The sequence below is a fragment of the Prunus avium genome, chromosome 6 (assembly GCF_965620075.1).
Source record: "Prunus avium chromosome 6, drPruAviu1.hap1.1, whole genome shotgun sequence".
Taxonomy (NCBI): domain Eukaryota; kingdom Viridiplantae; phylum Streptophyta; class Magnoliopsida; order Rosales; family Rosaceae; genus Prunus; species Prunus avium.
In genome coordinates, this window is record NC_142289.1 from 25,210,055 (window position 1) to 25,220,867 (window position 10,813).

Here is a 10,813-nt window from a genome sequence, read left to right on the forward strand (position 1 = left end):
CACCGCCCAAATGTTTAGAAGTATAGTTGTCGAAAGCAACAACAGATACAGCACAGCCGAGGAAATCAGTACCAAGAGAGTTTGAAGGAAGCTTGATTTTTATGGAAGATCCTTCATTTTGATAGATGAACCAATTTGGAATTTCATTTCCTGGACATACAATGTAAACTGAGCCAAATCTTTCCTGTATCAACACAGGAGAGAGAGAGATGATTATTTAACTCAAGAAAACATAGGAGAGAAACCTTTCAGTTTAACAACACAAGAGAGAGAGAGAGAGAGAGAGAGAGAGAGAGAGAGAGAGAGAGGGAGGGAAGGAGGCACATACATATTCTCTTTCTTCTCTTAACTTTGATATTGCGGTTGCCATTGGCATAATTCTGAGATGTACATCAGCCATTATGTTGCTACATGCATTCTGATCCAGGTTCTGGCAATTAGAAAATAGAAATTTCTCGTCAAGCCTGATTAAAGGTAAATATTCACCCCAACCCTGTGTGAGCGCTGTCCTCGAAGTTGACGCTACCGTCTTCAATGACGTGCAGCCATGTGCTTCAACACAAGTTAGCACTGGGAGCTCTGGTAAAGAATGAAGGCTCTTGCAATTGGATAAGTGCAGGATAGACAGCTCAGAAGATTGTTTGATGGTTGCAGGTATGCTCTCAATCATGGTTCCACTTAGATCTAATTCTTGCAATGTGGTTAAGCAAACGAGGAAATCAGGATTTCCTTGAAACGTTCTGTTAGAATTATCAAACCCAGATAGATCGGCTGCTTCGTCAAAGCAACTCTCCACTTGTCCACCTTGTCGATACTTTCCTTGAAACGTTCTTCCAGTTGTGCAAATGCATCTGCATAACTCCCCTGCTGTTTTCTTACATGTGATGGATCGATGTCGTAAAATATGGGTATAACAAACTGCCCATCTCTTTCCTTGCATCCATGTATATGTGCAAGTTCATCCAAACACCAAGTGGAAGAAGCATAGTTTTGTGAGAAAATGATTACCGAAAGCTTTGAGTTTTGGATTGCTTCGAGAAGGGCAGGTGCAATTTCATCTCCTCTCTCAAGATTGTTATCTATGTAGGTCTGAATTTTCTTCCCAAGTAAAGCAGCACGAAGATGGCTGGTAAAAGTATAGCGGGTGTCCTCCTCACCTCTGAAACTAAGAAACACATCGTGCTTTCTTTGAGGGGAGATTGCAACAACGGAAGAAGAAGCAGCAGCTATATAGATAACCTGCAAGTCAAAACATGGCAATGCATTTGGACTAGCTATATGTAAATTGGCTTTATATATGCCTACAGTTATCATGCATTTGGACAGAAATATATGCTACTGTTATCTTGTGCGGATGAATTTTAAATTGGAAGTCCTAATCAGAACAGAAATCATGGATATTTTAGGCTTCTGTGCCAATGAAAGTCAACTTTGTAATTCAAATTCTTTTGGATGAAAGCCAACTGTAGTTGTACCCACTATGCATTCTTTAATTATAAACAACCAAGTAGACATTGAAAACCCTAAAATTCATCTGCACAAGATAACAAAAATACCAAGTAGACATTGAAAAACCTAAGACTCACGCAACCCAAATCCCTGCTTAGGCCTAGGTGCCACCGGCGGATAGATACAGAAGCCAGTGAAGGCTATTGTCCCTACTTAACATTCATGCTACTCATTAAAATGCTATAGCATCTCATTGTTTTTTTCTTTTTTATACGTTTCCCAAACTGCTCCATGGAAGCTCTCCACCAAGTTTTTTCACAATTAAGTTGTATGCGAATGCAATGCTACTATGGCATAACCAAGTTTGGTTAGAATGTCTCTCTCTCTGCTCAAAAGCAATTCTTTTGTAACCTAGCTCAGTGGAAAATGACATTGCTTGGTTGATTGCTTTTTTTTTTTTTTTTCCGCACTCTTGGCTGTTGATTGCTTGGTTGTTTTGATTTTTTTATTTAAAATTTATACCTGATGTTTTCGTAAAGCTGTTCTCTTTCTCTGGATACAAAACAGTTTAGCTCCTTTATCAGCAGATCCCCACGGCGACTGGAACGGTTGCATATTAAACCTTGCAAGTCCCAAATGCAATTTCAAGGTCACAGGCGTCCCATATATGAGGACTTGTTTGAGCTCTTAAAACTTGTAGCAGCTTCAGAAACAAAGTAACTAAAACCTGTAAATATTATGACATTGTTTTTCTTGAAACATGATTTAGGAACCAAATGTTGGATGCATTAAAACAATTCTCAATGTCCGATCAAAATGGGATGTTCAAAAATTCATGTGATGTTTGCTAAAATATGAATATGTGGGTTTGAATATGTTAGGTTAATTTTATTCTTCTCCATAAGGAGGTATATATAAGGATTTACATAATTGCTTTACAAGGAATTAGATACAATAAAGGATTAGGAAAGTATCTCCTAATTATACAATGATTTATCAATTATATAAAATAGGAAAGTAAATCCTTTAATTAATCAAGGAAATAGATCTCCTTGATTAATTAGGAGACTCACGCCAACACATAAGTCTTTGATGATTGCTTGGCTGTTGATTGCTTCTTTTTTTTCTTCTTTTTTTCTTTTTTTTTTTGGTGCACTCTTGGTTGTTTTGATTTTTGATTTAAAATTTATACATGATGTTTTGGTAAAGCTGTTCTCTTTCTCTAGAAAGTATTAAATTTTGGATTTGGGTCTGTTTAATAGGAGGAGCAATGAGGATTTAGCTTGTAAGTACGTAATTGAGCAATGAGTTTGGGTCTGTTTAATTAGGTAAAGCTTCTCATTCTCTTTAGTTAGAGATTTGTATAAACTTAATACATATGTAATTTTTGTAAACAAGAAGGTTATAATTGAACACACTTGTAAGTACACTTTGAGTCTGTTTAATTAGGAGGAGCAATGAGGATTTAGCTTTTCTTTGCGTATACAGTCAACGTACGAGTGTTATTATAATTATCAACACAATCTAGAAGAGGTATGAACATATATATACATTCCTAACCAGCTGTTTTTTTGGGTATTGATGCAGCTGTTTTTTTTTTGGCAGCCAGACTTTTGTTCCAAGCCATGGTACCAGGACAGAAAGTGTTTTGGACATAACTAAACAATTCTCAACTAATGAGGTAAATAAACTATTATTATGATGTTGTAACTTCTGAGTAGTTGATAATCTTTTACAACTACCATATATGCTTTTATATAGATATTTAATAATTGAGAAGTATTGCTTAATTGGAGTCGTGCGCAAGGACGAAAGTGTGGCATAGTAGTTGTCATTAAAAGGTCTGATGGAGCTGGAAAAATTATAATGAGGAGGGCTAGAGTTACTTTAGGTTGTGAGAGAGGTGGACATTATATTAAGAAGCCTAATGTAGATTCAGATAATGAACAACCAATGAATTCTGAAGCATATGTAAGTATTGATCACCGGAAAAAAAACGTCCTAAAAGCACTGGTACAAAGAAGTGTGGTTGCTGTTTCAGCTGAAGGGGTTAAATTTTGGTCCTGGAGATGAGAGGAAAGTTGAGGTTGTATGTAGAGTTCATAACCATCATTCTGCTGAGTATCTTGAAGGACATTCATATGCAGGACGATTAATAAAAAATTTCTATTTATAGCTGGCAGTTTTGCCTTGTGAAATTTGTTTGTTGTTTTAACTATACATTTGACGACTTTATTTTGTTTTGACAGCTACACTTGCAACCACACCATCCTATGCCACCTGTTATTAAACGTTGGCTTGATATTTCCAACCTCAAAGCATTTGATTGGTATAGTCTATATCGAGATGGCATTGACAATTGGAAAGAGCTTACCGGTTCATTTGATGTACATCTTGATGTATATTGATCCTTTACTATTAGATGTTTTGTCACAATAATTTTATTTTCATCCGACCTACTGGGTCTTGTAAACTTTTATAAAGTTTTATCAGGTTACACCTTCTTCCCTGTTTATCTCCTATAAAATATATGTATGCTTTTGTTTCGATGTTACAATTGAGTTAGAGAGGAAGTGAAACTATGAATCAACCCAAAGTAAGTGCCTAAAGCTTCAGTACATAGTGTTTCAATGTTTGAAAACCCCAACAATTGGCATTCGGAGGTAGAAATCAAATAAGAATCACATATTATGCACAAAAATTTACCAATCTATAAATTAACATTGTCAACAAATCAAGTGTGTCAAATTCGTTTCACAATTTGACCCATTTGGTCAGGAGACTTGATCAGACTTAGCGGCTACTTACACCATTGCGTGTTTCATACTTTTTTCTTTTTTTTGGTCGAAAAGATAATGATTTCATTACTGAAGAAAGCTCCAAAAGGGAGACCAGTACAAACAGCAATGAAGCAGCCCATGCAAACATACACGCATGAAACAAAGAAACCAAGCCACAATCTAAACTGATCAAGATGAAAAGAACATGACAGAAAGTCCAAACGCAAGGACGTCTAAAATAAAATCTAGACCAGTCGCAACCCACTTAGGAGAGATGAGGGCAGGGAAGGCCGTCCTTACATAGAATGTGCACAAGAGAGGTGGGGGGTCTCTCAACCCAAACTTCCATGCTCCTCCTCGATAGTGCAAGCAACGCAAGCTTATCCGCCGCTTGATTGCCAAACCTATTAGTCCAATTCCATGAACACTCCTCAAATCCCCGTTGCTCCTCACGGATGAGGGTAAGGACGGGATAAAGGTTCCATCTCCCTCTGCCAATATTCCCTTTGACACAATTAATTAGCTCCAAAGAGTCAGACTCAAAGCATACCTTAGTGAGATTTCGATCTCTTGCAAGTTTGCATCCCTCCAGAAGAGCCACTGCCTCCGCATCCAAAGAAGTCTCCGCATGGAAAGAGACAGATTTTGCCCCAATAAAACTCCCCTCAGAGTTGCGGATAATAATGCCAGCCCCCGCACGGCAAGAGTTCTGATGCCAAGCAGCGTCGACATTGATTTTGGCAAGAGAAGTGGGAGGAGCAATCCACCTAGCTTGTGGAGTTTGACTGTTATTCCTCGAATTGGGATGGGCAATGTTATGCTTCAGTAATAATCGCTCGTTCACTTGGTCCGAGATAGACTTGAGAGCCCTTTGGGGGTGGGGGTTGCAATTGTCAAAGACCGCCCTGTTCCTAGTCTTCCATATTGTCCAGCACGTGAGTGCAATATGATTCAAAACATAGTTTCTCTCATGAAATATGAAACTTCCCTTTGCATCACAGTTTTCCAAGCAAGTTCTTGTTCCTGCGTGCTACTCTCTTTTTTTAACCCCAAAAAAAAAAAAAAAACAATCTTCCAAGCAAGTTTGTGTTCCCCGCGTGCTCTCCTCTCCCAAGTTCCCAACGTTGCTTTTCCCAAATCCTTTCTTCTTTTCTTTGACCAAATCGTTTCTTTACTTGTTCTTTCCAACTTCTTCTTTGCCAAGGTCAAAAACGTGCTCTGCTCCTCATCTCTCTCCTATTAGAAATCATGTCTTGTATTTGGAATATGAAGCCATGATTGCAAGAAGGAACCTAGAAAATAAGGTGAACTCCTAATTTGTCAATGCTTTCCATATATTATTTTTGTAGTTATTTGACCAGACTTTTTTGGTTCTTTCTTGTCTTTGTGAAGATCAGGTGAAAACTTCAAAATCAAGTTATATTGTCCTTGTTTTTATGTTATGTTTTTGTTATTATGATTTTGGTTTAATTTATGGATTTTGAAAGTTGAGAAATTGTTATTTTACTTATATGTATATCACCTCATCATTTTTCTTTGCACAGGCCTCCAAATCTAATGGACAGCCCTGGACTATGGCCTGTACTATATGAGAAAAAAAAAAAATAATAGACAAATAGACCAACTCTATGATAAAGTAAGTAAAAGAAAAATGAACTTAACCATTTGGCTGGGTTGTGTTGACTTGTGATAACTTTATTAATAAGCTTGAAAGTCTTGGTAATATGTAACGTCAAATTGTAAATATGTCAACTAAGAAATCATAATTTAATCCCTCCATCTTGTTAGTCTTGATGGTAGGCCCTTATATATAGCATGTTATAATGATCTCCAGCTGATAGAAAGTTTTTGGCATGAATCGTTCACATCATCAAAGGAGAATGCAAACATCTAGTTGGTTAATACACAATAACGATTCAATTTGCTCAATTTGACTTTCAATTCCAAAATGAAAACCAGTGCCTATCAACCACAAAAAGAAACAAGTAAAAAATTTCTTGCAAAGCCAAACTGAATTACAAAGAAGCAAGACAAACCAATGTCGGAAATTCGAAAACTACAGAGACCAATCTGAATTACAAAAGTTTTCATAAAACTAAACTGAAGATCAAGCTTGACAAAAATAAAAAAACAGCCTTTTGTAAGATAAAGTCAAGACATTCAAGTTTGTGGTTCTCTATTCCTCTCAATACTTTTTTCCCGGCAACCAAATAAATCCAAGTGAAAAAGATTTCTACCTTCCAAGGGCGCCAAAAATTCTTTTGCCCTTTCCTTTTTCCTTTTCAATTGTCTCAGGACGTAGTTCACCATGTCATTCTTTCTATCCTTCCACTTCCATTCCCTTACACACAAGGTGCCGAAAATATCACTTCCACTTGCTCCATACTCATTACGATCTCTCTCAATTTTAGTATCTTCCTCTACTTTTGGTATGCTTGCAGATGAGCTCTTGATCATGGTTCCACTTAGATCTATATCCCGTAATGAGGTTAAGCAAATGAGGGAATCAGAGATCTCTAATTTACCACAGTAACTGAGGTTTAGTTCCTCCAAAGAGCACAAACCAACTGAGAAGGAAGGCAAACATTTAAGTTTCAAACAGCCACTAAACATGAGAGCTTTAAGACAGTTTAAGTTGTAGATGCTATTTGGGACAAACTTAAGGTTTTTGCACCCATAGAGCTGTAATGTTTGAAGCCCAATTAGATTGTCAATCGACGAGGGTAGCTCTTTAACTGCTGTTTGTGATAAACTAAGAAAGTTTAGATATTCCATAGGCTCCAAGATTTCTGGGAAGTATTCAAATTTGAAGCAACCGGTGAGATCAAGTCTCTCAAGAGAATTCAACTTACAAAAGCTCGTTGGGAGACTTACAAACCTTCCACAATTTTGCAGTACAATTTTCTTGAGACAAGAGAGATTCTCGATTGATGAGAGCAATACTTTTATTGCTGTCTCAGACAACTCTAACTCCATTATATTGCTGGGAAGCTCCGAAAACTTGCCAAGAGATGAACAGCCCTGGAAACTCAAATTACATAGTTTCAGCTTACAACTGCTGCTGGGTAGATTCTTAAGGTCTTTACACCATTGAATATCCAAGCAAGATATTTTTTCATTAGACCACACTGATGAAGGCATTTCCTTTATTGCAGTGCTACTCATATCTAAGTATTCAATATTTCCTGGCATCTCTGGAAGCGATTTGAGATTCGAGCAGCCTCCCAGGTTAAGATAAGTCAGCTTGTCAAGATATTGGCAATAAGAAGGAATTTGAACCAAACTTGTGCAGCCCTCAAGATTTATACACTCAAGTTTAGGACTCTGACAGAAATCTGGAACTTCAGTAAGATTTCTGGAATAACTAAGATCAAGTAATTTTAAATTCCCAAGATCCTGTAACAAATTAGAGAGAAATGACAAGAATTAAAAACTTACCCTGAATAACTTTCCACACCACATTTTCTACAAGAACTAAAATAAACATACCTACCTGGTCTTCATTCCAAAGTAGTTCAACATTGCTGTAGGACATTCGAAGCTCAACAAGATTTTCTGGAGAAAATTCTGATGGCAAAGATTCCAATTGATATCCTACCCAGCAAAGATAACGAAGAGAATTTGGAAGAGAAACATCTAATTCCGAGTAATTCCCAAAGCTAGAATTATCAACATTAAGCAATCTTAGATTATGCATCCTTTTGAAGTATGCACGATTCGAGTGTAGCTGTCCAATCTCAGACATGTTAATGAATATGGCTTGAACCGTTGCAGTTCCCTGACAATCAAGAGCAAAGTACAAATGTCAAAACAATAAACAAAAAGAACTTCGTTACATTTGGAGGCATCTAACTTATTTATAACAAAAGAGTTTCTCCTAGGTATCTTTTCATACAAAGTTCATGTTTTTTAATTTTTAAGAAAATGAAGGAATATGGCTCTTACTGTATTGTTTTTCAACACGCGATAGACATCTTCAGCCATGAACAACCTACTGTGTTTTCCGAGCTCTTCAATACATTGTTCGCGAACAATTTCCCTGCCCATGTCTTGTAGCAAATCATGCATTTCTATGGTCATGTTTTCTGAAATTGATATGAGAGACTTATCACTAAGAACTCTAATTCCCGCTACACAGAAACCACTAGCATCTAACATTCTTTTGACAGTATACAATGTCTGCACTTTATCAAAACATGCTATATCAAGAAATATCTCCTTCTCATTTTCTTCTAATCCATCAAAATTTAGCCTCAACACTTTCTGGACTTTTTTGCTTAGAAATTTTTTCAAATTCATCAATTCATCTAGCCAATCTTCTTTCGTCTCACATTGAATGAATGAGGAACCTAAAATATGAACAGCTAATGGAATGCCTCCAGCATAACCTACCACCTTTTCGGCCAACTCTGTATAATCTACTCTAGGATTGTTATTTTTGAAAGCATTCAAATGAAAAAGCTGAAGAGCTTCATCACGTGTTAATGCCTTAACCTTGTATATCTTATCATCTTCAACAGTTTTCTTAAGTAGGCTCCTATCTCTAGTTGTTATAATGATTCTACTTCCGGGGCCAAAGCGAGCATGATCTCCAGCTAAAAGTTCTATTTGGCTTGAGTCATCCACATCATCAAGAACAATGAGGACCTTTGTACGACCTAACCTCTTTCTAACAAGATCTGATCCTATAGATGGAGTGTCGATATTTAGATTCTCATCATCTAATATCTTCCGAACAAGTGTATTTCGCAAGTGAATTAGTCCATCTTTTTCTTCTGATTTCACCCTAACATTTGCAAGAAAACAAGCAGCTTCAAATTTAGAAGAGATTCGGTGAAATATAGCATCAGCAAGAGTGGTCTTGCCAATACCACCCATTCCCCAAATACCAACACTGCAAACATCTTGTGAATCAATGCATAATAACAATTCGATTTCCTCAATGCGGCTTTCAATTCCAACCAAGCCTTTTAAATCACTTGATGTTTTGCGATTCAATTTGGTCAAAATATCTTTCACCACTGTCTTAACTAAATCAGACTCCAGCCTGAAATATATGATTATATGAAGGACAACCAATAGTTAGTAAGTATATATGAAGTGATATTCTACTGAATCAAATTGTCACAAATAGGAAATAATACAATTTACAGAGATTTAATTACCCAATTTTGTTTGAATCATCAAACCCTGATATTTTGGCTGCTTTCCTCAAAGCAAGCCTCCACTTGTGAACCTTGTCCAATTGTCCTTGAAACGTTCTTCATGTTGAGCAAATGCATCTGCAAAACTACCCTGCTGCTTTCGTACATGTGATGGATTGATGTCATAAAAAATTGGTATAACAAACTGCCCATCTCTTTCCTTGCATTTTAGTATATGCACAAGTTCATCCAGACAACAAGTGGAAGAAGCATAGTTTTTTGAGAAAATAATAACCGAAAGCTTTGATTTATCGATTGCTTCGAGAAGGGCAGGAGCAATTTTATCTCCTCTCTCGATTCTGTAATCTATGTAGGTCTCAACTTTCTTCCCAAGTAAAGCAGCATGAAGATGGCTGGTAAAAGTATTGCGGGTGTCCTCACCTCTAAAACTAAGAAACACATCATACTTTTCATCCATAACCTGTGCAAACTCACAAGTCAAAATATGCAAATGTGCACCTGGAACTATCTATATACAATACATAGCCTGCAAATCCACACAGCACATATATATTCAAAAGAACATGCAAATTAGTTGACATCGTGATACTAGAAAATACAACTTAATGATCTTTTTCTACAATAGAAATATAAGAGATTAGGACTACGTATGATAATTATTAATAATTATAGTTAGAGAGACAGTGCCGATATGGTGTTTTTGATAGAGAATTCTCCAAGGATAAGTCAGTGGGATTACTTCTAGATCAAGAAACAAGTTGCAGAGAGATTAATTGCCTTGATTACGAAATATTTACAAAAAAGATTAAGTCACCTCAGTAATCGGGATCGAATTCAGCAAGAGATGTCAGGTAGAAATAAGTTGCAGAGGGAATGCCTTAATTATTTGGAAGCAACACAAGATTTAACATCGTCAGAGACTATTATTATATATGCTTTTAGCAATTGTAGTTTACTAGGCCGGCCCTTGGCCAGGGCAACTAGGGCCACCGCCCGGGGCCCACGATTGAGAAGGGCACAAAAAAAAATTATATTTGCTTATATATGTATATGATCAGCAGGGACGGACCCAGGATTTTAAATTAGGGTGGGCTAGATTTACCTTACGTACAAGACTTGAAGGGAGGAGCATAATCAATGGGATCGATGTGTACAAATTTCCAATTTTTTTAAAAACACGAAACCTATATTAATTAACCAAAACAGAAACTCACACTAACCAACAAAAGAAATAAACTCAGACAAATTAAACAATTACAAATGTAGAAGCTATTTTTTTCTTTCCAAAAATGTAGAAATTTTTAGGATTAAAGCTTTATGGCGTAAAATATGAATGATTACAATTAAAAACATATTGGAATTTTAGGGGACTATAAGGGGCTGACCTACTTTCATTTGTTTATTTTTAATTACAAAATC

General features: G+C 36.6%; 1 protein-coding gene across 1 annotated transcript; it reads right to left on the reverse strand.

Annotated features, from left to right (window-relative positions):
- Positions 1–253: 253 nt before the first annotated feature.
- Positions 254–9,276, reverse strand: LOC110766221 (uncharacterized). Its single transcript, XM_088254641.1, has 8 exons — positions 8,175–9,276; positions 7,723–8,007; positions 6,399–7,625; positions 5,752–5,808; positions 4,780–5,145; positions 4,530–4,733; positions 1,009–1,239; positions 254–874 (listed from the first exon to the last, which is right to left on the reverse strand). The coding sequence occupies exons 1-8, from the start codon at positions 9,105–9,107 to the stop codon at positions 254–256; spliced, it is 3,924 nt and encodes a 1,307-aa protein (XP_088110767.1). The 5' UTR covers positions 9,108–9,276.
- Between the last annotated feature and the right edge of the window lie 1,537 nt (positions 9,277–10,813).

Coding starts and splice junctions, on each gene's coding strand:
- LOC110766221 (XM_088254641.1), bottom strand. CDS start 9,107: ATGGGTGGTATTGGCAAGACCACTCTTGCTGATGCTATATTTCACCGA. Junction 8,008..8,174: donor GCGTGTTGAAAAACAATACA/GTAAGAGCCATA, acceptor CTTGATTGTCAG/GGAACTGCAACGGTTCAAGC. Junction 4,734..4,779: donor GAGATCGAAATCTCACTAAG/GTATGCTTTGAG, acceptor ATTGTGTCAAAG/GGAATATTGGCAGAGGGAGA.